Source organism: Ictidomys tridecemlineatus, chromosome 12 (assembly GCF_052094955.1).
Source record: "Ictidomys tridecemlineatus isolate mIctTri1 chromosome 12, mIctTri1.hap1, whole genome shotgun sequence".
NCBI classification, from domain to species: Eukaryota; Metazoa; Chordata; class Mammalia; order Rodentia; family Sciuridae; genus Ictidomys; species Ictidomys tridecemlineatus.
The window spans coordinates 101,246,738-101,272,819 of record NC_135488.1 but is presented as its reverse complement, the minus strand read 5'-3'; the positions used below and the strand labels follow the sequence as shown (position 1 = coordinate 101,272,819).

Genomic DNA, 26,082 nt, shown 5'->3' with positions numbered 1-26,082 from the left:
TGGCAGTTCTCTAAAATGGATCGTCGCCTCGTGTCAACAGGTGGGCCTGCCCGGGGTTCCAGGTCTCCCAAGGTACCACGGCTCCTGAAGCCTGGCCCCTCCTAGCTCAGACTGGCCCACGAGTTCAGTGTTCCCCAAGCATTGCCCCAATGTGCCTACTCTCCTGGAACCTCAAAGACTCCCCTGAGGAAACTGGTCACCAGAGGTTAAGGGGCTTGATTAGGGTCACACAGCCTTTAAATGTCAAAGGCTGATTCAGATCCCCAGAGGACTCTTCCTCTCCTCCTTTGCTGTCTCACCCCCTTCCCTAGGCCACTCTTTTCTCCTTGCTCTGACTTCTCTGTCCTGGAATCCCCTGGCCCACTCCTTGCCTTGGAATCTGCAGACCTGGCCCGAGGCTATACCAGATCCTTTAGGGGAGAAGCGCTGGCCTGGGACGGAAACCATAGTATGTCTACATTCCCAAATCTCCACCTCTGAGTCTTGTTTCAGGTCAGGTGCAGCAGGCCTGCCCGCCCCCAGCACCCCGCCCCGCCCCGCCCCTCGCACATAGAGTAGGTGTGGGCGATCCCGCAGGTGGCGCGGTGCTTGCTGTAGAAGCGGTTCTCTAGGTCGATCTTGGTTTCCCCAATGAGGTCGTCGGTGCCCACAAGATCCCAGTCGTACACAGCCACTGTCAGCATGGATTCCATGGGGAAGGAGGCCTCGATGTCGAAGGACCTGGCAGGTGGGGGTTAGGAGAAGCGTTGAAGGCTGGGCTGTGGCAGGGGCTGGGCTGGGAGTGAGGCCAAGCCGGGGCACCTTACTTCCCAAAGACCGGGTTGAGCTGCTTGGAGATGTAGTTCTCTTTGTCACGGATGTCAGTCTTGCCCAGCCGGATGGCAATGTAGGGGTCAGCCTTGCCGTTGATGTCCGCAGGGTGCAGGTCTGTGGCCTGGGGGGGGGGAGGGTGCTGCCTGAGGGGGGTCCTGGGCACTCTGCCCTGCTCCCTGAGGGTCCCATGATGTTGAAGGTGGGGCAGGAGCACTGGACCAGTCAGGGGACTCGTTGTGTGGCCCTAGGCAAGTTGCTGCCTTTCCCTGGGCCTTGACTTCCTCTTCTAGGCCAGATGATCCCCAGGTGCCTCCCACTCAGGACTGTCAGTCTACAGCGGCTCCGGTTCCTCTGGGGCAGGAGGACTTGCAGGGCTGGGGGTGCAAAGGGGGCCTCACCCGGACCACATAGACTCGGACCAGCACGTTGATGGGGTCATTGCTCGGGATGCCCTGGAACATGCCGTAGGTGGGATCGTAACCCGCTTCCCTGGAAACATCCTCTGGGAGTGGCACTTTGTACACACAGAGGGAGCCCTGGGGAGAGGCAAGGGGGCCCAGGTCAGGGTCGGCCTGGATGTCGGCAGGGGTGGCATCCAAACAACCAGCGGCCAGTTACTGTGGGAGGGTCTTAAGCTGCTGGACCGAGGGGATGTCCAGGGGTTCTGGAAGGAGTGGCTAGGGCAGTGGTGAGGCGACCAGAGAGAACTGGAGGTGGTGGGAGGCTCCAGGGCTGGCCGTGCTCCTCGCCTGACCTTGAACCGGCCCACAGTGCGCTCTTCCTCGGTGGATCCGTCCTCATCGTCCCCGGTCTTGCCCCGCAGCAGGTTGAAGGTGTGCAGCCAGTCCTCAAAGTTATTGAACTCTGATTCCAGCTCCTTGGGGTACACCTGGGCCGGGACCAGGCCGTCAGGGCCTGATGCCTGTCCGCCGCCTCCCCTGCTCCCTGGCAGGGTGGGCCCCGGAGCCTCACCTTCAGCTCATCAATCTTGGGTTTCTTCTTCTCCGGTGCCTCAGACCCTTGGCCAGGGCCGGGGCCGGGGCCCTGGGTTCTCTTCTTCTTCTCCTCCTTTGCAGCCCTTGCCTTCTCCTTGCCCTTCATTGGCCCCTTTAGGCCTGGCCAGAAGCAGAGAGGAGAGCTCAGTCAGCTTAGGGGACACAGGGCCAAAGTGACCAGACAAGAAGGCCTGTGCTGGAGAACCAGCTTCTCCGCTCCTTCTCTTCGTTATTTAATTTCCTGTCTCATTGCCCTCGACACTGGGCCAGGCCCGGGAATACAGACTACGGTTGTGCCATTTGGCAGAGTGGGGCCGGGAAGGAGGCCAGGAAGGAGGCCAGGTCTGGAGTCAGAGGCCTGCTGCTGGGTGGCCCTGGGCCCCCTCATCCCCCTCCAGCTGCGCTTAACCTGCCCATGGTATCAACAAGGCGCCAAACTGCATCCAGTGGAACATCAAGCACAGGTGCAGTTGGCGGCTTTGGAAGAAAGGGTGTTGTGGTGGACTCAGTGGGAGAAGATTTTATACAATATCTACCTTTTAGAGAATTACAGTGTTTGCATTTTAAAGGCTCTGTTGAAACCCAAGGAACATGTTTAAACCAGCCGTTCCTGAACCAATTTGACCACAGAACCCTCTCTTCCCTTCAGAATCCTCATCCATACTGTCTGGAAAATGCTGGGTGAGGTGGCTGTGAAGTTCCTGCTCGCTCTGATACTCTGTGGCTTTAAATGGCTGCCCACCACTGTCGATGCTGAAGAGTAAAAACTACTCCAGATAAGGGGCTTTGCCTGCTGCCTGGCACCTAAGGACTCCCAGGGATCTGCCCAGGCTAGGAGACTGTGAGGGCCTGTGGGAGGGGGAAGGCGAAGCCGCTGGTGAGGCAGGCAGGGGAGCTGGCCTAGCTGGGGACGGGAGGCAGCAGGCCAGGGTACAGGGCTCACCCTCTGCGCTGTCCATCTCCTCCTTGTCCTCCCCGTCAATCCCTGAGACCTCTTGTTGTCGAAGTTGCTGCCAAAAGACAGAGTGACACCCTGCCTCCTGGGGCCTCCATTTGCCTTGGCTACCACACAGTACTCTAAGGTACATGTCCCTTCTGCCCAGTGACTGAGGTTCCTCAGGGCACGTGGGCATCTTATCTTTGGGCTCCCACAGTGACTGGATTATCAAAGACGTTTGTGGGATAATTGAATGAGGACAAGAGGAAACCACGCCAGCAGGGGCGGGGTGGGGCAGACTGGACCACCAGCCCGGAAAAGGTGAGTTCTCAGGGGACTCCAAGCCGGAGGGCAGGGAGCCAGCTCTGGGGAAAGCAGGAGGGGATCTGGAGGGGGTGTGAGCAGGCTGCCCGTCCCTCCTCACCCCCAGCCATGCCAGAGCCTCACCTCCTTCATGGTGTCGATGGAGGCAAAGTACTTGGACCACCAGTCCAGCATGCTCTCGTCTGGCTCCTCTTCCTCTGGCTCCTCCGCGGTGCCTTTCTTCCTCTTCTTCTTCTTCTCCTTCTCCTCTTCAGCCTGAGGGTTGCCTAGGTCTACAGGCCTGTGGGCTCCCCTACTCCCTGCTCTTTCCCAGAACCTTGGATGACCCAGAGGGTCCCCTCCCACTCCGGCCATCTGCTCTTGAAAAGCCCTGGCCCCCATGTGGCTCTATGGGGCCACCCGTGTCAAAGAGACAGAGCTGCGTTTTGTAGGGGAGGAGGCCACGACCCTGTGAGGACCATGAGGGTGAGGCAGTAGTTGGAGCTCAGGTTCAGGGGATGGCTCGGTCCCTGAGGCAGGGCCCTCGGGCCTGACAGCTGACACTAGCATAGGTCCTTTGGCCCCAGGGCACCTGCATGGCCCCCACACTCACCACATCCACCTTGATGATGGCATCAGAAGTCTGCAGAGGGGAACCAAGGAGACAGGACAGGATTAGCCACTGCGGCCTGAAGGGGCAGGCAGCAGCTCACCCCAGGAAGTGTGGAGGACAGGGACAGGTGGGAGCCCAGAGGGTGCCTGCAGGAATGGAAGCTCACGGTGTGCTGTGAGCCCCTCATCCCGAGAGCACACTGCCTGGTGAGTCTGCTGGGGCCTGCTTGGAGGATTTCCTCAGGCCCTCTGGGACGCTGGCTCTAGCCCTGGCTGCACGCTGGGATCAGCTGGGGGGCTTTTACAAATGACTAATGTGGGCACCACCAAGTCTGCACAGTGGCAAGAGGCACCAGTAGTTTAAAACTGGCTGCATCCTAAAGCCAAGAGGAATAAGGAGCTTCCACTTGGAATCCTTCTCAGCCCAGGCCTGTAGGGTGTTTTAGAAATGGCTTGGAGGGAAAACCAGGCTCCTGGAAGGAAGGACACGGGTACTTTCACAAGGAATCCATTGCCTAGGGTGTCATGTGCTGGAGTACAAATGACTGCAGGTTATCACCTCACCCTACTAATGCTCTCTCTGTTCTTGAACTTGCACCCCCACCCCCACTGCCGTACCCTCCCCAACCAGGTTTGCACACACATATGCCAGGACAGGGCTAGGGTGGAGTTGCCTGTATAGTCGGGTTGGCCCTTGATAACCACACTCCTCACTGAAAGAGGAGTGACCTAATGCTGTTCTCTCAGGGTGGAGCAGCCTGGCTTATGAGCGTGTCACAAGTTCAAGGACAGTCTGGGGCTGCCTTACCGCGTCCAGCTTCACCATGGTCTCCAGTTTCTTGATGGGCACCTCTGGTTCCATGCTCACCACAACCTCCCCTGTGGGGTAAGAGAAGGGTCCCCCATTGCATAGCCCATGGCAGCCCTGGAGATGCCTCACTGGACAGGGAGACAGACAGACAGAGGAGGCACAGGAAGAACAGTGAGAGTCAGAGAGGCAGAAGAGCAGGTGCCTGAGACTTGAGTCTGGAACTTTCTGTGGGGAGAGGAGGGACAGGGTAGTTGAAGGGACAAAGATGGGAATAAGGAGGGAGAAAGTAAGCCAGAAAGAAGGGTGAGCCTCTGGAGGCCCAGCAGCAGAGTGGAGGCTGGACCAGGAGGGAGGGCCTGGGTCTCCTCCACCCAGTGGAGGAGGACATCTGCTCTCAGGCCCTCTGGGGCCTTTCCAAGGCTGGCCTGCTCTGGTTCCAGAGTGAGGGGCAGCCCTGGGCAGGCTTTCTTGGCATCCAAGACAGGGCCCGCCTTCCTGCCCTCCCACAGGACCATGGGATATATAACACTGGTGGCTGCTTGCACCGGGCTGTGAGCAGCAGCCCTTCTGGGGGCCGAGCCAGGCTTCGGGCCCAGATGTGGCCGTACCAGTGCTGTTCCAGCTGGGGGCCGAGCAGTCCGGGGGCCGGTAGATGAAGCGCCGCAGGGAGCTGACGGCGTGGGAGCCCACCAATGTGTAGCGACCGAAGGCGCGACAGTCCACCACGCGGATGTTCAGGGGCGGGTGCAGTAGCTCATTCTCTGGCAGGTCCTGGGGGTGTTGGTGACACAGAGCCTGAACCTCAGAGAAGGGGGCAGAGGAACCCCACCAGGTGGAGCCACACCAGCTCCATCGCCAGTTCTGCCCTCCGTTGTCTGGGCCTGTGCTTACCACTTCAAACCACTTGACCAGGGTATTGAAGTTGGGGTTCTTCTTGTAATTGTGGATCAGGGATGACTGCACCCCCTTCCCTGCACACTCGATGTCCACGCGCGGTCGGTCCACCTGGGCCAGGTTCACCCGTTTCAGGTCCCGAAGGCCCCAGAACAGCACCTGGGAGAGGGTTGGGGGGGAGCGCTGCTCAGTCCAGGCCACAGCAGTGGGTGGCAGGTGGGTGGCAGGGTCTCCTGAGAAGAAACCTGGCAACAGGCAGCAGAGGACGGATTTCAGTGGGCAGGGACAGTGCCAGGAGAACTGATGAGGTGAGGTGGGGCCTCACAGTGAAGGTGTGGAGGATCGAAGGTGGAACTGACAGGGGTGCTGGGAAAGGCCCTGAGCCCCAGTGTGACCCAGTCAGATGGAGGCAGGCACTGGCCTGGGGTGGGAACCTGGGTCTGCTGCTGGCTCCCGGGGTGACCTTGGGCAAGTCACTTCCCCTCTCAGGCACCAGGGTTTGCTGTCTGCAGAGGAACGTGCACTTTCTCTCAGTGGAGAGAATGAGAGGGAACAAGAAAGCCAGGTGGGAGACACAGGGAGGGACAGGGAGGGACCACAGAGGCCCTGCGCACCTCCACCCGGTACTTGCTGAGCACGGGCCGGATGCCCACAGGCACAGGCATGATGGGCCCTCGGTCCACGTCCACCGGGCCATTGATCGGGGGCAGGTCAGCCTTTCCTGCCGGTCCAATCTGAGGAATGGGGGTCATAGGTCACATGCTGGGGAGTCCGGGAGAGGAGTCTTTTCCCCCATGAGGTGAGATCAGGGGAGATAAGGATGGCCAAATGGACCCACGCCCCTGAGAACCACTCCCCCTGCTTTGGTCACAGCAGCATGGGGAGGAGGGAAGCCCCAGACCGTGCCCTATCCCCTGTGACCCACCTGCAGCAGCTCGAAGGCAGCCAGTAGGTCTCCGGCTGTGGCGTTGCCGCGGTAGATCTGGTAGTACTCGAGCTGGGGTGGGAAGCGGGGTGGGCAGTATGCCTCATCTGCCATCTTCACCAGGGGCTTGGCGAAGGTCCGACCCATGAAGTCGGCTTTGCCCTGACAGCACAAACAACCCAGGTGGCCTCTTGCACTTGTGTTCACATTTGTCATCTCATTGGTCCTTACTACTGGCCATGTGTTGGTGTAAGGAGCAGGTGTGATCACCCACTTTCCAGATGGGGAAGGTCAAGTGTCAGGGACAACCAAAGGCTTATTCAGGGCCAGGCAGTGAATGGCAGATGCAGGACTCAGGACCAGAAATAAGGTCCTTCTCTTCTAGTCCAGAGCTCTCTGGGGGCACCTCAATGGGTGAGGTGGTTTGTAGGAAGAGTTGGTGGCTTCCCAACTCTTGGGAGGTCATCCCAATCCTTTACTCCCCACTCCAGGTCCCCCCAGCCCCCCACACCATGGAAAGCTAAAGGCTGTTACAGACGGATAGGTGTGGGCAGGGGGTCAAGCGCCCTGCGGTGACAGTAGAATTTTCCGGCTCATCTCCTGAGGATGTTGGGCTCTGTATGTCTGTGCCGGGAGGTGAGGATGCCCTGGCCTGACTCCTGAGATCCCAGAGGCTCAGTGTTGGGAAAGGTTAGGCTGCAACGGGTGGGCGGGAGGCACCCGGAGGGACTGGTCAGCAGCCCCATTGCCAGCTTCCCAGCCAGCACCAGCCCAGGAGGGAGTGGGGAGGAGGCCAGCAAGTTGAGTGCAGGGGACCAGGGGGAGGTGTGGTGCTGCTGGGGTCCCTGATGCCAACACCCACTCATACCATGCTGTCCTGGTCATAGATTTCAATGACAATGATGGGGGGATCATCCCGCAACTCCTGGGCTTCTCCATACAGCTCCAGGTTGTCAAACACCAGCATCTGATCCCAGGTGGGACACAGTGTCTCATTCAGCACCTGCGGCATGGGGTGGGAGACAGGGAGCAGGTGATAGTGAGTGGCTGACACCATTCCTAGTCAGGGATTCCAGGAAAGCCAGGAGCAGGAATGTCAGAAATCTTAAAATCAAGGTGAATATGAGGTCTGCCTCCAGAGCCCTGACAAAGTCTTCCTGTCTTCTCTGCCTTGTGGATGCAACCTCAAAGCTGTCGTCCTGGCCTGCGTGACCTGGGCCTGCAGGTCTAAGGAGCCTGGGTACTAGTAGACCTGCTCTCTGGGCCCACAAACTCAGAAGCCTCCAGTGCTCTTTCCAGATGGGGAAGGTCAAGTATCAGGGACAATCACACGCCTATGGGCATGTCCCCCACAGGCCCTCACCTCCGTGCACTGGCTCTGGTTGATGAAGAAGACGCGGGCGAAGGGATCAGAAAGACCACTGCTGTCCGCGGCAAAGAGGCTGCGGGCCTGGTACATGTGAGCTCGGAGCTGGAAGGCCTGCTTCTCTGCAGGGAAGAGGAGGCTGAGGCCTGGCATAGCCCCTCCTGGGTGAGAGGGGCCCACCAGGCGAGGCGTCCTCACTCACTGGTGTAGACCAGGCTGATGGGCGGGAAGGAGTGAAGTCCCAGGCCCTGGGCCGCCTTGACCTCTTCGAAGCCGCAGGGCAGGCCACACAGGAAGTCCTTCCGCTGCTTGCTGAGGCCCAGCCACAGGTAGAGCTCCAGCTTGGCCTGCACTGTCCAGCCTGCTGAGCCGAAGCCCCGCTTCCCTGGCAGCTGGGGGCAGGATTGGGGTCACCAGGAGGCTGGCCAATGCCAGGACCCACCAGGAGGGGTAGGAGCAGGGAAGGAGGGCTGGTAGAGGCCTCGGTCAGAGCTGTGCCTGCCCTTAGTAGCCATCCCACTGGCTGGGATGGGGTGGGGACAGAGGGTATGGGCCAGGCAGGGACTCCAGCACAGCTCCCTCTGCCCCCTCACTCTCTTTCCAGCCCTTTTCTGAACATGAGTTAGTTGAGAGCTCTATGCAATCAGTTCAGGCCTGATGGATGTGGGTGGGACCCTTAGTGGGATCCAACCTCTCCCCACCCAAGTCCCATCCCTGTAGCACCTTGAGGAAGAGCGTCTTGACCTTGGCACAGTCCTTGCCCAGCTCCTCCTCCACAATGGAGAAGAGCAGGTCCTTGGAGGGTACCCGGGCATAGGCGACCCGCTTGTTGCTGCTCATCATCCAGATGAAGACGTCAGGGATGCTGTGCTGGGGCTGTGGCGGGGGAAGGGCAGAGGGGTCAAGGGGAAGGCCCTTCTCCACTCTGGCCCCTGAGCCTGCCTGGCCTGGGGGCTGGACCTGGACGAAGAAGGGGCCTTGGAGGGAAGGACCCCAAGCCTGAGCTGGAGGGGCTGCACAGGGAGTCTGTCCCACCCCGTCCTGTGCATCCCCGTCCTCCCTGCAGGCCATGCACCTCGTCTGCCAGGAAGCGCAGCTTCTGTAGGAAGTTCTGGCACAGCCTCAGCTTGTCACGCACCGTGTGCCGCTTCACCTGAGCCCGCAGGCTCCTGGCCTGCTGCCCCATGCTCTCCTGTGGGGAAGGGGTGCAGGAGGAGATCGCTGTTGGGGCACTGTGGGGGCCATGACCGAGGGGGCTGTGACCTCAGAGGCAGATGTCCCCTTTTCACTGCAAGAGCCTTCCTCCAACCCTGGGGTCCAGCACGTCCTCACCAGCTCCCTCATGCAGGACTTGAGGCGCTCCCGATCCAGCCTGGTGCATGACGAGTGGCCCTGGTCCTTGTCAGCGAGGGAGAGGAAGCGGCTGGGAAGGGAGGGAGCCAGGGCTTAGCCCATAGGCACTTCCTCCTCTGTCCGGTAACCCTGTGCCCACCCCTTCCGCCACCCCTTTGCCCACTCACTGGCAGCCACAGCTGAGCTCCTCCAGGACTCCCCGCAGGCGGCGCTCAGGATAGGACTTCTCCGTTTTGATCATCTCCTGCACGTCATTCAGTCCTTCTTCCTGGGAACCAGGGGCATGGGTTCATGCTGGGCCATAGCCCACGCCCTTGGCCTCCCAAACATCTCCTCCATGTTCATCAGGGAGGAAGAAGGGCCTAATGACCTGGGACCTCTCACTAGGGCCATTCCTTGTTCATCAAGAGGAAGCAGCCAACTCCCCAGGTTCTTCTTAGAACCTGGAGACCTCAGTTCCTGAAGGAAGAAGTCACCTCTGGCTGTGACCTTAGTGGGTTGTACAGGACTCAAGGCTGGAGAGACGCCTACTTCACTAAGACAGAAGGCGTGCCTAGCTGCCTCTAGGGCACTCCAGGCCTGGAGGGGCCAGGCTTCTCAGACTCCATTCCAGACTTCTGGGACTTAGGGCAGGGGGTGGTCAGAGGTCTTACTGGGGCCATTCCTGCAGCCCCTCACTCTGCCACATGGCAAGCCTCTGGGCGGACCTCTGGGAGAGCCCTTCAGACACACCCATTCCCTAGGACTCCCAGCCCCCGCCTGGCCCTGACCAGCTTGTCAGCGATGTGGTCCATGATGTTGGCGTTGTAGAGGCGGCGACGCTGGTCTGGCCACCAGCTCTTGATGTAGATGCAGGGCTTGCGCTCCAGATAGGGCAGATGGAAGTAGTTCCTGGAGTGGGAGGTGTGGGGCGGTTGAGGCCCAGGGCCACAGGAAGTGGGAGGACCAGGCCACAGGAGGGTGAGCCCACCTATCTGTGATCTGGGGCCGCATGGGCGGGGTGGAGGACACTGAGGCCAGGTCTCCGCCATCATCACCCTCATCGTCACTGGAGTTCTGGATCAGATCTACTTCCTCCTCGTTCCCGGGTTCCTTTCTGGGCCGAGGCCGCTGGGGTCTTGATAGGCCGTCAACTTCGTTCCCATAGTTGCCTGGACACAGAATGGAGCATCAGAGGAGAATGCTTTCCCCCCTACCAGGCCCCAACAATTGTCCAGTCTAGGTGTTTCTTTAGGAAGAGGCAAAGTCAGAGAATGGGGCTCAGACAGGATAGAGCATTAGCTGGAGAAAGATTCCCATGTCCCCCAGATCTTGCTGACAGCCCTGATGTTGGCTGAGCCTGAGGTCCAGCCTAGGACATGGCCTGGGTCCCCACTCTTCCTCTCTAACCCCCAGTAGCCTGTCCTGTCTTTCTTTCCCTTATCCCAGATTCAGGCCAGCCCTTAAGGTGGAGTGAAGGTTGGCCCCTCTGGGGAACAAGTACCCTCCCACAGAGGTGCTGTGTGGGTGCCTGCGGACACCCAGGGGAAAGAGGTTCATGTTGCCTGCGTCCAGGGGTCAGGGAGCAGGGTCCAACAGTTACCACCAGCAGCCCCTTGGCCTGGAGACCCTCCCTCTGTAAGCACAGCACTCACCTATGGTCACCTCAAAGGTGATTGGCTTGTCTCCGTTCTTCCTGTCAATCATTGAGGCCTCCAGGAAGGCTCCAAATAGAAAGAATTCTTCCATTTTCCCTGTGCAGCTCTGTGCGGGAGGTAGTTCAAACCTCAGTGGGGCAATGGCCTGGGCTGGCCTCCTTCCAACAGGACCTAGACTGGCCCTTTGGGCTGATGGAGGGCATCCTACCTAGTTTTGGGGTTAGCAGCCCAGACCTTAAAGCCCTCAGTCTTGATGGCCCTGGAGAAGAGCTGACATGACCGGGAAGAGGGGCAGACACTAAGGTACCATCTTGGGAGATGGTGGCCATGGGGGCACCTCTGAGAAGGGGACAGACAAGTGGGAGACGAGGACAGAAGTCCTGCTGAGGGGCCACATGAAGGCCTCTCCTCCCTGGAGGAGGTCTCATTCTGGGGTCGGGCCCTTGAGGACTCAGGCTTCCAGGGTGGGATGGGGGCTGAACTGGGGGCACTGAGGGCAGCACAGCCCCAGGGGCCTCACCTCTGAGACAGGCGTGGCCTGTTCCACCTGCACCTCTGTGGAGCTGGTGAGCTCGGGGTTGGAGGTGTCCAGGATTTCCACAGCCAGGGCCAGCATGAGGCGGGCACGGAAGGACACGCCCTCCCCCAGGCCCTCGTTCAGGTCCTGGTGCTCGTCCAGCAGCGTGTAGTTGCGTGTGGAGCCGTACATGTTCACCCAGGCTGGGCCCAGTGTGGGCAGGAAGCCTGCGGCAGCAAGGACAAGGAGGAGGGACCGGGTCACTGAGTAGGTGGTGACTTTCCCCTTTTCCTTGAGGCAGGGGCTACACACAAGGACCTGTCAGGCTGGGGTCTGGGATGACAGGGGTGATATGAGGAGAGGGTCTCATTTACTCTTTCCTTTTGTGTCCCCACCCCTAACACAACTGGGCTCCTGCTGCCAACCTCTGTCTCCATCGTTGGAAATCTTGCGCAGGTCGATGAAGTGGGTGCCGATGGCCACGTCGTTGACCTTGTCGGAGTCTCGGATCTGCACCTTCATGCGTTTGCAGAGTGGGGGGAACAGGTCTGTGAAGATGACCTGCTCGTTCCACAGGGGCTCATAGCTGCTTTTCTGCACCGAAGTCTTGCCCTGGTGGGAAGGCGTGAGGGTTAGGGTGTGTGTGTGTGTGTGTGTGTGTGTGTGTGTGTGTGTGTGTGTGTGTGTGTGTGTCCCCAGCCTCTCAGACTCGCCTCCCCCATGCTCTTGGCCTGAGGACCCTGTGAGGCAGGGAGGATTCTCTGAGCACCACCCATGGCCAAGACCATTCCCAGACTGACCTCACCTTCCAGCCTGAGCTGGAGGCTCCAGATTTCACCTCGTGTCTTTCCCAGGCTGGCACGCCCATCACCTGCCCTTCTGACACCTGGCACTCCCAGCCGCAACCTCCCACACCACAGATCCCCGTACCTTCTGGCCAGCAAAGAAGACTTGCACGTAGGGGTCGACGAGGTCCTTGTTTTCACCGATGAAAGCCTTCTTCACGTTGGCCATGAGGCTCGTGTTCATTCGGGGCAGCCCCTCCGCACGGTAAATTTTCACGTAGAACCGGGCCCACTGGCGTTCTGCGGGCACCCCCTCAGGGAGCAGCAAGTTCCTGCCGGCACATCCAGCCAGGGCCATGGTGGCCAGGTCCAGGGCCCCCACCTCCTACCCTAGCATCTGCCTACCCTGGGGTCTGGCCCAATCCACGAAGGACAGCTGAGAGGGCCCAGATGCAGATTGAAGACACCGGAGTTCATGGCACCCGCTGTCTGCGGGAAGCAGGGCAAATCTCCCATCACACTGAGCCTCAGTTTCCTCACCAGTAGGGTGGGGGCAACAAAATCCACCTCCCCGAAAACAATATAATAGGCTCAAACAGGTTATAATACCAGAATAAATTTTGTAAATCACAGAGCGGGGCGCCAATCTGAGTACTGTTGTCAATTTGCCCAGCCTCATGCCATAGTCTTTGTCCCCCAGACCGAAACCTCACAAGTAGCTGCTCTTCCTTCCCCAGCCCAGGAAGACACGAGTCACTGGCTCCCTGCCCTCTTTCCCACTGAGGCAGCTGAGGTCCCAGAATGTTTCTCAAAAGCCTCTATCTGCTGCCAGCAGTTGGCGCACCACATGGACTCTCCCAGGAGGGTACAGCACCCCCGACCTGGCAGCTTCTGGAAGCTGGTCTGCCAGCGTCTACTCTTCCTACAGAATTCCTCAGAGTTGGAAGTCTGTAGTGAAAGCACCGTCAAAGCACTCCTCCCGCAACCCCGCTCCTGCCCTGCCCAGGCCCTCCTGTGTGGGGTGCCTGGTGGGAACAAGGGTAAGGGAGGTGGACGCAAGAACTCTGGGGGGTCCACACCGGGAGCTCCTCTGGGGAAAGAAAGGGCTGGGGCGAGATGGGGCTCACCCCTCAATGTCATCTTCTTCTGTCTCATTGGCTTTGTGAGGTGTCTTGATGTTGTCCCCCTTGCCCACCACAGCGACGTCACACTTCACATAACCCTTCAGCCCGGCAGAGATGTCATCGGGGTCTGACAGGATGGCCCACTTGTGATAGAACTGGTGCTCTGCAGTGGTGATGAGGGGTGCTGTACCCAATGTCCCCACCCCTGCAGCTCCCTGCCATTAGGGCAGACCAAGGGCCCTGCAGAGCTTAGCACTTTTTTTGGCCTCTAGAGACCCCAGGCTGCAGGTCCTAGAGAGCAGGGTCCCCAGTTCTGTCTGTATCTGGGCCAGGAAGAGACAGAGGGAAATTGGTCTCAGGAGCTGTGAGCTGGATAAGCCCCGCCCAGGTCATCCACGGGATGTGTGCTGTGGCTTCCCGGTGATGAGCCTCCTAACTGGGTTTCTTGGCCTGTGGCTTCTCCTACTGGCGCCATTGTAGCCGGACACACACAGCCACCAGACAGGGTATTCTGAAGTGGTGGCTCCTACCTAATTACCTCCCTGCTTTCCAAATCTTCTGGGGCTCCCCAATGCCTTGGAGTGAAGCCCCAGGGCTTGGTGTGGGGCTCCTGATGTGGCTGTCCCTGCCTCGCTCTGCACTACTCCCCAGGCGAAGCCCTCATTCCTTTCTGAGCTCCTGCTGATACCACCTCCAGGCCACTGCGTTCACAGTCAATGAGTCCCATCCCTCCTCTTCCGTCCCTGGCCAGTTGCCCCAGGGTCTTCTCGTCCATGCACCCTGCCCTGACTTCCTCACAGCTTGGTGCCCCCCACGTCTGTCTCCCACCTCACTGTGATTGTCTGTGTGCTGTTTGGTTTCAATTTTGAACTGAGAGCCTCCTAAAGACAGGGGCCCGTGGTCCTACCCCAGGGTCCCCAGGACCTAGGACAGTGTGGAGCAAAGGAGAGGCACTTTAGGAAGACCTGCTCCTTCAGGTTGGCATTGAACCCATTGCTTTGTGGAGCTTTTCCCTGTGTTTTGTGAGGCACTGATCCCCAGGCTCAGAACTCCCTTCCTTCCTCCTCCTCTTCCCCTTTCTACTGCAGCCCAGGCCTGTGTCCTCCAAGGTTGTGATCCCAGAGGCTCCTTGGGGTGAGTTAGGGGCTGGGTGCAGAAACTAGCCTGTCCAGGGCTCAGCCAGCCCAGCTGTGTCTCAGTACAGCTAATGCTACAGCAGCCTAAAAAAAGGGTCAAGGAGGGCAGAGGGTAGGAAGTCACAGGTGTAGGGAGTTGTTGGAGTCCTCTGCTGGGCTGGCATGCCTCAAGAGGAGGGGACCGTGTCCTGGGCATCCCAGAGCTTCAGGGCCTTGCCTGAACAGATGTTTGTAGGAGGGGACAGATGAACAGACAGTAGATGGCTAATGGGAGATGGACAGAAGGCTGGGTGGGCTGACTGGCTGTTGGAGTGGATGGATGGGTGGATGATGGATGGATAAATGAATAGCAGGGTCCATTAACATATGGATGGAAGGGGTGGATGGATAGATGGGTGGACAGGTGGGCAGATTTGGACATAGTTAGATGAATTAGGGAAATTTGGCAAGAAAGAGAATAACACACTCTCAGGAGTGACATGAATTTTACCTTCAAACTTAAAGCTATTCAAATAGGGAATTTTCTTTTTCTGTCCTGAAGGGTGGACCTATAGACATGGGTGAAGTTTGCAGGTGATAGATTTTTTTTTCTTTATCTGACATAAACACAGTGGAGATACCTAAAATAGGGGGTGCTGGGAGGTCTAAGCAGAGGCAGGGGTCCCTATGCCAGGTACTCAGTGGTCTGATGACCTCTGAGGCCCTTCCAGTCCTGACATTGTGTGATCCCAGGTCAGAGATGCAAGAACAACCTGAGAGCCCAGCTCTGTGTGTAGTGGCCTGAAACATCATTTCACCTGTGTCCAGTCTGGTTCTGGTACCTGCTGGCTCTGACTGGCTGGTTGGAAAGCTGCCAGCATCCCAGGCCTCCTCTTGACCTACAAACCCACACTCCTCTCCAGCAGCAGCTTTGAAGTTTCCTCCTGTCGCCTATGACTGGGTAAAGAGGGTCTTGCCAGGGTGAGAATAGGCTCTGGACACCCCTGAAGCTCTTCCCGTTCCACCAGGTGCTGACACCACCTGTATGAGCATCCAGTAATTCTGGGTCCCTGTAAACATCTTCCCAACACTACCCCGGTTTGGTCTCTGAGAAGGGCACCAGGCTCAGGGGCAGAGTCAGCAGGAGCAGCAAGTCCAGGGATGGATTACCCTAGTGGAGAGCCCAGGTGGGGGCCCACAGCCTAGTTCTGCCCGCTTAACTCCCAGTGTGGCCCTGGACCAGCTATTTGAGCTTGATGAGCCTCAATTTCCATAAGGGAATGGTGCTTATGTGCTTATAATGGGGTAGGGAGGGTCCATCTTTGGATGGCATGCTTGACTCAGTGCTGGACCTGCTGAGGCTCCATGCGGGCTATGCTTTCCTGACCAGGACTTGACCAACCAGAAGCCCAACCAACCAGAGCTTGACCAACCAGAGCTCCCCTATTCTACTTTCCAACTTCATCTTGACTCTAAGCCTCAGGCCTGCCAATGGCAACAGGGGACACCCACTGCTCAGCCCTGGGAGGATACCTAAAATAGGGGGTGCTGGGAGGAGGACATCCTCAGGATGCTAGTGACATTCAGAACCATGGCCCAAAGCTGTACGTGTTTCCTGGAAAGCAGACTGACTCTTCCCTGTTCCTTAGAGAGCTGGAGGTCAGTACAGCTGGCCTCCCCTGAGGCCCATGGCTTGTGTGGGGCAGTGGAGAAGGCACTGCCCTGGAAGCCTGAGGCCTAGGCTCTGCTCCCAGACTTTGGGCAAGTCCTTCATGACCCTGGGCAGCTCCATTGTAATAAAGATTGGACCAGATACTTTTAAGGTCTGCTGTAGCTTGAATGTTCTATGATTTTGTAATTTTAATGTGTTTATTCCTGGGCATCTGAACTCAAATCCCCTGATCTGAGTCCCAGTTTGAAGGTGTGTCAGCTGACTGTCTATTAAGCTGAACCACAAGTGCCAGGTGATCATCCTTCTAGGTAAGTGACACCTCTAAGCCCCTCATGGCTCTTAGCCTCATTTATGTCATCTGTAAAACGGGAAGAGGTGCTGCTGCCTACTTCTCTTTTTTGTGAAGGTAAAATGTGACACTGTGGGTGAAATTGGAACCCCAAAGGGCCCCAAGCTGGCCATGTGGTGACAAGCACTTTGGGCCGCCCATGGGGTTGCCTCATCATCTCCTTGTTGGCCTACAGGTACTTACAGAGCTGCCCGACCTCTGCCCCACATGGCTGATCCTCAGGTGACCGGGGTTTCTTAGAGCCCAGGAGTCCCTCAGAGGCTGTCATACTGCATTCAGCAATGGCCATCACCACCACATTTGGGTTGGACAGTGTGACTCAGGGAGGGCTCTAGAGAACATGGCCTGACCCCCCCTACACACCCCATCAGCTGGGGGCCTGGAGCATCTCTGAGCTTCAGGTCCCCCAACTGTCAAAGGGGGATGATGGAGTTCCTGTGAGGACGGAACTTGGCAGGTGCCAGCTCAGGGGGCAGGAGGCTGGCCACAGACCCTCCCAGGCTGTGAGGATAGGCACCTCTCTCTGCACCCTAGACACGTGCGGCCATGCAGCACGTGCTACATCCTGTCCAGAATGCCTCCGAGGCTCTGCATGGTGTTCCTCCCCTGATAACCAGGGAGAACCATCAGACAGGGGTAGCTGTTGCCTGAATTTGTGTACACGCTGTGTGCACCATTTCCAACGGCAACGTGGTGTGTGCTCACAGTCTCCGGACTGTGTCCCCCACCAGGCTGAGCTCAGGAACTGCCCCACTCCCGGAGCCACACGCACCTGGCTGGCTGGCTGGCCCATGCACAGCTACTCACCAGGCTGGGCGTACACAGTCCCCACGTCCATTTTGAAGGAGCCCACCAGGGTGCCACTGCGCAGCAGATTCTTGGAGTGAATCACCTTCCGGGCAGAACCACCAGCCGCCAGTCAGGCAGGGCCCGGGGCGAAGCTTTCCATGGGGCCAGGGCGGGCCCCCTGATGGTGGCACCACCTCAATATTTCTGGGGACCCAAACTTAATGGTGAAGGGGGAGGGCGTTTGGCAGGGCTGAGGTGGCTCACTCAGGCTCAGCATCCGCCTCTCCTGCCACACCTGTTTTGTTTTTTTTGGCGAGAAGGTTGTACATGACACAGAGACATCTGGCTAAAGGGACAGGAGGGGCCAAAATCCATCCTGAGCCCCCTGTGCCCAGCCATGTGTCCAGGCACCAGGCTACCTTTATATGATTGGTCCAGCCAGAGGGGCCTAGCAAGATTGCGCACAGGTGCAGCTGAAGCCAGTGGCCCTGTCTGCCGGGGCTGCTCCCCACTCACCGAGATCTTGAGGATCTTGTCGAACATGATGTCAGGAGAGACATGGAAGTCGAAGACGAAGTACTGCAGGGGGAAGGACAGGCCGCTGTCACTGGGGGGCTGCAGTTAGAGCCCAGGACAGTGCAAGGCCCCTCCCTTTTGGCAGTGTCTGTCTGTACCCTGGCCATTTCCCCTGAGCCCCAAGGTTCGGATGAGCAGTAGTGTGAACCATCCTGTTCTGAGTGGTAGAGGCAGGGCCCCATCCCCTAGGCTGGGCCGCCTGCTGCCAGTCAGTGGAACCACTAGTTGACATCGACATGCTCAGAAGGACTGTGGGCTCCAGGCCCAGTTCTTCCTCTTTCTAGCAGTGTGGACTTGAACAGCACCTTCTCTGAACCTCAGTTTCCCAAGCGGTAAAACGGGGATATGGACCCCCACCTCATGAAGCTCTGATGAGATATTATTTCATCGGTCACTGAATTGAAAATGCTCTTGACTGTGTGATACACTGCGGTTTGAGGGCCACACAGATATCTCCATTAAACCACAACTCTGCCTGGAACATGCAACTTCCCTGAGGTTAAGAGGGAAAATAAGGCGACTCTTAGTGCTGAGGCCTTAAGGTGTGTGAAGGCACTTCTTTGACTGTAAACCTAAAATGCGGTGGTGTGAGCTGTCTTCTTGTGCTGGAGGCTGCCACTTGTGGTCCCCACCCTTGCCCTGGCCTGGGTGCAAGGGCTGGGATAAGGGTGTGGGTAGTGAGCAAAAGTATCACTGCTTTGGTGAACTCACGGGTGAGAAAAGAAGCGCTTAGAGAGAAAAGTCACAAGAGTACAGGAGCCTCGCCCTTGAGCACTGTGGGTAAAAGCACTAGGTTTAGAACTGGCCACATCTAGCTGCGATTTGGGGGTTCGTCATGTTCTTTCCTGAGCCTCAGTTTACCCCTGTGATATGGGGATAATAGTCTCAGGTGGCAAGTTGAACCTCTCCAGGGGCACAGGGACATCTGTGAGGTGTGGTGGTGAAGTCCTGAAATGAGAGGACCCTGGTGGAGCTCTCAACCGGGGTGTGGATGCAGTACATGCACAATTAACCTTAGTTGCTCAGTGTGGCAGTAACAGGTCCGGGTGGCACTGGCTGGGGGTGGGGAGCCTGCAACTCTGGAGAGGCAGATGGGAATCTAGATTTGGGAACCTGGATGGTGACTGCAGCTTTTGAATGGAGGAGAGAGTATCAGAGGGAGAGAGTATGAGAGGGCTCAAGACAGGGATCCAAGAAGCAGACTTCTGCAGTGGGAAGAGGAAGCAGGAGGTTGGGAGAAGGAGCTGGAGAAACGTGGGAGCAAAAGGAGGGGAGGGCAGACAACTGGATGGAGGGACTGGGCAGTCAAGGGAGAGAGGACATTAGGGGACATTGTCCTCAGGAGTAAGGTCCTCGTTGACCTTGTGGTATGCTGTGGGGCAGAGATTGAGGTGTGACTGGGAAAGAGAAGGTGGGGACAACTCACATGCCTACTGGGAACAGAGGAGAGAAAAAGGTGGTGCTGGAGAGATCCATGGGAGTGGGCAAAGCCCTTGATCCACGGATGATGAGCGTCTAGTTCCTGTCCTTGAGTAGGCATGGTTTTCATAGTGCTGTTTAGACAAAATGGGCTGCCGTCAAACTGCACAGGCAAAGGTGAAGGAGCCAGAAGAAAGGCAAAGACAAAGTTGTGTTGGGGGACGGTGTGGTGCCAGACTCCTCGGGATGTAGGAAGAGAAGGGTCCATGGCAAAGGGGAGAGGTCGATTTTAGGCAAAAGGAAGATGGTGCTCCCCAGATGTCCAGGCAGGACCAGGTGCATGGGGAAGAGGGCTTGTTCTGGGCCATGAATGTGGCTGGTTGTGCTGGGAGGGCAGAACTCCCTCCATGAGCCTCCATTCACATGGGCAGGTTCAGAGCCAGGCAGGATGGGTCATCAGGCCTGGAGCCTCGGAGATGGGTCAGCCCCGTGCTACGCGCTAGCTCTGTTAAGGCCAGAATCCTACACCCTCTGAACTGTCTCTGGTCACATTCCTGGTATTTCTTGAGCACAATTCCCTTTTGGAATTGCTTAGAAATCTGCTAAGTCGTGTTGGTTGTTTGTATCTCCCCCTGTTGTTTTAGTGCAACCAAAGGAGAGTTCCTGCTAGCTCAGAGAATTCATCAGCTGCAGTACCTATCTGTGAGCCTGGGGTATCTTTCATTGAAGAGGAAGAGAAGAAAAAGGAAATAAAGGCCTTGGGCTTGGAACTGACCTCTGACCCAGAGAGGGCAAGGAAGACTGCTCAATGGCAAGACATCTGAGCTGGGCCCTGCATGGTACAGGAGTTTGCTAGGAGTGGCAGAGCACCTTGGAAGAAGGGAGCAATTTGAATAGAACATGAGGTGCATGGGCCTGGTGCAAAGTGAGCCCTTGAGCCCACCAATCATGGCTTTACCACTACCAATAACACACCAGGTCACAGGGACCTGTCTCTGTACCTATCATGGGAAAGTAGACCTTATTTAGGTTAGATGCTTTTCTAGTCATGGGTGTGTCCTGACATGAGGTCAGAGATGTCCTGACTCCACAGAAGACTGAAGGAGTCTTGAGTAGTGACGTCTTGCCCTGGGGCCCCAAGAGAAACTGGCTGGGAGATGTGGTCCATCTGTGGCTACACATGAAACCTCGGCCAGGCTTTGGCTGAAGGGCAAATCTGATGTGCACAGGTTTATCTTCCTGCAGGTGCAGTTGGAGGATTCCCACAGTGGCTCATGGCTCCCCTCAGCCCTCCCTTCACCTCAGGAAGCAGGACAGGTGTCTCACTTGAAGGGAGACTGCTCAGTGGCAGTCTTCCAGCATATCTCATTTCCCGGAGCCACCTTGTACCCCTTGAGAAAAGGAAGGCTCAGGGTCCAGGCTTCTGGGCCAGTCTGCTGTGTTCTTAGACATCTGAGAGAGGCCTGGACCTCCTTCACCAGAGCTGGTCATGATGGGGTTCCATGTGGAGCCCAGGGGTCAAGATGCTGTGCCCTGGTGACAGCCAGGGCCCTGGGTTGGAGGCTGGACAATCTAGCCCCTGCTCTGAACTGACTGTACCCCTGGACAGTGGGAAGTCTCTTCTGGTATTGAGGTCTCAGCTTCCTCCTCTGTAAGGCAGGGGCATTGAACTAGGTCCCTCATATTTCATGTGACCTCAAAGGGCTGGAAAAAGCAAGAGAGGGCACCAGGTATTTTACTTCTTGCACCCAAAGTCAAGGCCAGTGGGTAGAAGGGAAGCCCCCAGAGGTTTAGGTGACCATGAAGGTGGTTGAGCATAAAGGGCAGGCACCTTGTGAATAAGAACCTCCTACAGGAGTCTCAGTGTCCCTGTGTGAGCAGTGGGGTATCAGTGGCAACCACTGATGGCTGATGTAACTAATGCATCAGGAGAGTCCTGGGCACCTGGGAAATGTTCATTAATTGCGTTGGTGCCACACTGATGGCTGGGCTGGAGAAAGCTGCACTGCCCAGGGCTCTGGCTTGGAAAATAGCTGGGACCAGGTCTCGTGGGGCTGTGGGGTTTGTTCATAGGAGCTGCTGGGGAGTCGCACAGGAGCACCCAGGCCACACTCATTTCAATGGGTGGCCCTGGCCAGAACAGGGCCAGACTGGGTTCTAGACTAGGGGTCCAGAGGGCTTGGCACTGCGTGTCAGTGTGTTATAACACAGTGGGCTAAAGTCACCTCTGCTGGGAGCACCGTACATCCCTTGACACTCAGCTGCTCCTTTTGGGCCTGGGTGGGGCTGGGGCCCAGCCACCTCCCACATTTCAGGAGGCCCCTTTCCCCACCTAGGCATGGGGCCACTGACCTCGTTGTAGTAGGGGCAGTTGGTGGACTCCTTCATGGATGTGTACTTCTTGTCGTCGCCCACCTCCACGCACACCACAGGGTCCATGTTCAAGCCCACCAGCTGCCGAGCCTCGATCACTGTGATGCTGACCTGTGGGCAGGAGAAGGAAGAGCCGGGGAGACAGCTGAGTGGGCCTTGGAGCCTGGTCCTGCTGGAGCCCAGGAGTAGGGCAGGAGGGCTCAGGGAGCCGCATCGACTGAGTCACGTCCTCGGATCTGCACTGACCACTGTCTGGTTTGCTGGGAGATCCTGGGCTCTTTCCTTTCCAAGCCTCAGTGCCCTGGTTTGCAGCAGGACATGGGATGAGTGGCCTTTAAGCCAAGTTCACTAGAATTATCTGGGGCAGGGGCATCCCCCCACTCTGGGGCTCAGGACATACTCCTGGCCAATCCAACCAGTGTCAGGGATGGGCCCAGGTGTCAGTTTTTTAAAGCTCCTAGGTGATTCTAGAGCCCTGAGTTCTCCCCAAGATGGATGGGATGGCTCTGCCCAGGGGTGAAGGGTGGGGTGCCAAAACCACCTCACAGGGTTCATGCCCTCAGGAACTAAGCTTTATCTGTGTTTTGCACATAGGTGCTGCTGGGAGTCGCACAGGAAATCGTACCGGGGATCGAACCCAGGGTGCTTTATGGCTGAGCTATGTCCCCAGTCCTTTTTATTTCTCATTTTGAGGCAGGGTCTAAGTTGTCCAGCGTGGCCTCAAATTTGCCATCTTGCTGCCTCAGCCTCCAGAGTAGCTGGGACCACAGGCCCACAACACTGTGCCCAGCTAGGAATTAAGCTTTTAGAGTCTTTGTTAGCCTAGATTTAATTTCCTGCCCCAGGGTTTCTCATGTGAGCCTGCAGGCCTCTGCTACTTTCTTGTATTTCTGGAACCTGGCTCCCTTCCTGCATTCCTGCCCCTCTCCTTGCCTTTAATCTCTCTGAATGGCAGGGAGGCTTCGGTGCCACCGAGCCACTTTTTCAACCTGACCATTGTATGTTGTGTGTGTTTTGTGTCCTTCAAGTAGCCTCCAGCTCCCTGGAATCTTACTTTTGCCCTGGGAAGCCTTTTTCCAGTTGTCTATTCATTCAACAAATATTTAGGGGATACCTGTTGGGGCCAGGCACAGGTGGGAGTGAAGTCAACTCCTTCACCTCATGGAACTTAGTGTAAGTGATTATTGGCTTGTAGATTAAAAAAAAAGAAAAGAAAAAGGAAAAAAAAAACACCTCACACCCAGAGGTTGGTTTGTGGAATTTCTGATGTGACCACTACTTTTCCCAAATCTTCACTTTAAATCACTTTGGATTTGGAAGTTTCTGTCCCCTTGGAGTGGTCATGGTAAATAGACTTGGGGCTGCTGAACTTGGCATCAATATGCTACCAGGTGTGAGTGAGGAGGACTCACCACGCTACAAATCTCTCAGCTACCAGCTAAGACACCAGCTACCCACGAGGGTGGGTGAGGGTGGAGTGAGTGAGATGAAAGGATAAAGGCATCCTCAACAGAGGGAAACTCTGGGCAGTGCCAGCGTCTGCTCTAAGTGGCTTCTTAGAATCTGCCTTCTGGCAGGGTCGGGGATGCCTTGGGATGGTTTCACAAGACCAATTAACCAAAATGCCTTATCTCAGCTAGTATGAGCATTTACCTATAATGGAACCGGAAAGATGGCTCTTGGTGCTTCTCATCTCGAAGATGTGGTAATGTAGTTGCTGTGCTTTCATGCAACTTCTAAATATGATTTTACTTGAGTGAATTATTTTCCTTTTTCTTTTTTTTCCAGTGCTGGAGATCAAACTTCAGCACCTTGTGCATGCTAGGCAAACACTCTTATCACTGTGCTCCATCCCCAGCCCTATTTTCCTTTTTTATAAATAAAACAAGAATCATTTCTAAAATTATCATTCACTGTATGCATCAAATGTGATAAACAGCCTGAATATCAAGAAAAATCCACACATCATAAGTCACGGTGTTAAGAAATCAGAAACCTAATTGCAGTATGAATGTTGCCAGGAAAGTATAGAAATGGGAAACTGAATATTTACTCATCGAAGCAACACTTGAACCATGAAAGCAAACATTTCTATTTGGAGCTTGAAGTCCAGAAGGACTGAGTGACAGCTTAGAATCCAAGCTTCAAAGAAGTTCAACAATCACCATTTCTTCAGGGAACCAAAAAGGAAGTAGGGCCAATTAACTTAGCTCTGGAAGTTTACTTTGATGAGCATAAACAGACACTAGAAGTCCTTCTAGAATATTCTTTGCACAGTAGTTTATAGAGTCTTAACTTCCAATAACCTTTTCATGCCAAAGGCTTAAACAAGCCCCATTGTAACCCATTCTCCCTTCAAAAAAGGCTTTCTGTAACTCAAGACTGGAAAGTAGATGGATGTTGTTTAAGAAGTCTTTGGAGGGAAAATATCTAGTTAACAAAAGTCTCTGGCAGAAAACAGTTTGAAAAGCCTTTGAAAACAAGCAGTAAGCAGTGAGTGAGCTAAACCAGGGACCAGAAGGGAGCAACTGTCCAGGTCTGACCCTGAGTGCTGTGGTCCGACGCCCCTGGGTCTGAACCTGGGCTCTGGCCTTGACTCTCTATGTGACCTGGGGCAAGTGCTTTAACTTTCTTGGCCTCAGTTTCCTGATAGTTGTTAAGAATTAATTTAAATGGAGACACATATATTGCTCCTAGCACCGTGCCTGGTATATAATAAATCTTCAAAAAATAAGTTACATTAACAACAACAACAACTCCATTTCAATGTTTCTTTATGAGACAGGCCTGTGGCATGGTGTTTGAGTTGGAGTCTTTGTTCTTTGGAGTTTTTGTTCTTTGGAATTCCCTGGTTCTAAGCATACGGAAGCAAACCCTTGGGCCCTTAGAAAGCCCTCAGAATCCTCAGGACTCTTTGTGTTTGGGTTTTGGCATCATTGCTTACAACCACCAGTGTGAGTCTGTTGGACTCTGCCTGGGGCCATTTTTCAAGCCCTTGGGAAGACAGTTGCTGAGAAGTGAAGAAAAACTGAAGCATGGATGAAGGGAGAGGAGGCGAATCCCTGGGGAAACATGTTCAGATGTGCCTTTCCCATAGAAAGGTGGCTCTCGTCACTCACGTCATCTCCTGAGGGAGGTGAGGAGAGTGGGGGTTGTGCATGAGCATCAAAATAAAGCTCTACCCTGGGAGAGGGGCTCAGTCTGAATCTGGGGCCTGGTGCTGATACCCAGACAGACCATCCACAAATAGGGAATGCAGGGCCAGCCAAGCGGGGTGTCCTTAGAGCTCTGTCCCCCTCGACCACTCAGATTACCCACTCAATGCTAAGAACCTATATTTGGGTCTCACTACCTTCGGGGGAGGGTCTGGAGCAAGGCAGGGCCCCGGCACCTGCCTCAAAGATTCCTCCTCCTTCTCTCCTGCTTCCAGTTTATATGCAAGTAGAAGGTGCTCCTGGCTTGTCCACCAGCCTGTGTGTAACTCTGTCTCTCAGGCTCTGGTCAACTCTGGGAGAACAGCCAAGATTGAAGGCCTGGCCCTGCAAAGCTAGGGCCAGCGTGGCCTGTCCCAGCAGCCATGCTCATCACCTGTCCTGCCAGCGTTGAGCCACATTCATAACCTCACAGCTGCACACCCCTCCCTGTCTCAGCCTGTTTGTCTCCAGTTTTGAAAATATGCAAAGAAGTTGTTTTAATATCAGAAAATGCAGAGAAGCAAAAAAAAAAATCCACATTCCCACTATCCTGATATAACAAGACTGACACCACTTCCAGCAATAGAATAATACAGAACAACAATTTAAAAAATCACCCCAAAAATCTTTCTCCAAAGGCTAGTATTCAACTATTTGAATACTTTGTGTGTGTGGGTGCGCATGCGTACCTTTGCCTGCATGTGTTTCTCCTTGGTCTCTATGGTTTTTCCAGGCCCCTCTTACTTTATGATGTCCTGTGCTGAACACAAAAGCCTGGAAGGGTTTTGACCAGCACAAGCAGAGCTCTCCAGCTCCTCTCTGGGTTTGTACCTCAATATTTCTATCCTTTCTAGGAATGCCTCCCAGGAACAAGTCGACTTTGAGAATTTATATGCAATTTGGGGTTTGCTATGACTCCCAGATTCATGAGACAGGGTCTATAAGGCACATCTGGCTAGAACTGCCCACCACTGCAGAATCTATAAGGCAGTAGACCTCAGGTGCCACCTACCTGGTAATCCATGGGCCTCCCGGCACTTGGCTCCATCTTGATGTCTGGCTTAGATCTGAGGAGGAGAAGGTACCATCAGGCCTGGTGGAAGGGGTGTGCTTGTGGGGAGGAGGGTGGTGGCAGGGTTAGAGCTTGCAGTAGGGTGGAGGGACAGAATCATGGTCTGCAAACCCCTAAGAAGAATGCCAAATAGAATGAGGATTAATTGTCCTCAGAGGTCCCCATAGGAGAGGACTAACCAAAGATAGAAGTAACAGGGGCCAGACATGAGGCCACCAGGCTGAAATGAGGGCTGGCAGCTCCGTGCCTTCCCTGGCCTGGAGGTGTTCAATGGCTTGGGAACAGGATGCAGCAGCTGCATTCTGCCTGTGCAGGGAAGGGGTGAGAGGGACACCCAGGGAAAAGAAGAAGGGGAGGGGACAGGAAAGGGCAGTCCATGGGGCCTGATTCTTCCCCACACAAGTTCTGAGCCTGGCAACTGAGATCCTTTCTGGTACAGTGGAGACAGCTG

At 55.9% G+C, this 26,082-nt stretch overlaps 1 protein-coding gene across 8 annotated transcripts in view; it reads right to left on the bottom strand.

The window, feature by feature from the left end:
* Otof (otoferlin) overlaps window positions 1–26,082 on the bottom strand; it is an 84,795-nt gene that overhangs the window by 7,770 nt on the left and 50,943 nt on the right. For 4 of the 8 annotated variants that reach the window (XM_040271460.2, XM_040271461.2, XM_078029528.1 and 1 more), the window contains 31 exons: window positions 25,572–25,626; window positions 21,345–21,476; window positions 17,514–17,576; window positions 17,016–17,100; window positions 13,076–13,235; window positions 12,094–12,280; window positions 11,589–11,775; window positions 11,167–11,390; window positions 10,644–10,752; window positions 9,980–10,160; window positions 9,780–9,900; window positions 9,177–9,277; window positions 8,989–9,079; window positions 8,732–8,848; window positions 8,380–8,532; window positions 7,859–8,048; window positions 7,654–7,778; window positions 7,159–7,293; window positions 6,291–6,452; window positions 5,980–6,099; window positions 5,363–5,524; window positions 5,080–5,242; window positions 4,469–4,599; window positions 3,662–3,691; window positions 3,193–3,324; window positions 2,752–2,818; window positions 1,786–1,928; window positions 1,568–1,702; window positions 1,212–1,349; window positions 807–934; window positions 550–720 (listed from right to left, as the gene is read on the bottom strand). In XM_040271460.2, coding sequence (XP_040127394.1) covers window positions 550–720; window positions 807–934; window positions 1,212–1,349; window positions 1,568–1,702; window positions 1,786–1,928; window positions 2,752–2,818; window positions 3,193–3,324; window positions 3,662–3,691; window positions 4,469–4,599; window positions 5,080–5,242; window positions 5,363–5,524; window positions 5,980–6,099; window positions 6,291–6,452; window positions 7,159–7,293; window positions 7,654–7,778; window positions 7,859–8,048; window positions 8,380–8,532; window positions 8,732–8,848; window positions 8,989–9,079; window positions 9,177–9,277; window positions 9,780–9,900; window positions 9,980–10,160; window positions 10,644–10,752; window positions 11,167–11,390; window positions 11,589–11,775; window positions 12,094–12,280; window positions 13,076–13,235; window positions 17,016–17,100; window positions 17,514–17,576; window positions 21,345–21,476; window positions 25,572–25,626 — 4,098 coding nt within the window. The remainder of the gene's footprint in view (window positions 1–549; window positions 721–806; window positions 935–1,211; window positions 1,350–1,567; window positions 1,703–1,785; window positions 1,929–2,751; window positions 2,819–3,192; window positions 3,325–3,661; window positions 3,692–4,468; window positions 4,600–5,079; window positions 5,243–5,362; window positions 5,525–5,979; window positions 6,100–6,290; window positions 6,453–7,158; window positions 7,294–7,653; window positions 7,779–7,858; window positions 8,049–8,379; window positions 8,533–8,731; window positions 8,849–8,988; window positions 9,080–9,176; window positions 9,278–9,779; window positions 9,901–9,979; window positions 10,161–10,643; window positions 10,753–11,166; window positions 11,391–11,588; window positions 11,776–12,093; window positions 12,281–13,075; window positions 13,236–17,015; window positions 17,101–17,513; window positions 17,577–21,344; window positions 21,477–25,571; window positions 25,627–26,082) is intronic. The other 4 variants (XM_005322562.5, XM_040271462.2, XM_078029530.1 and 1 more) reach the window with 1 other exon arrangement.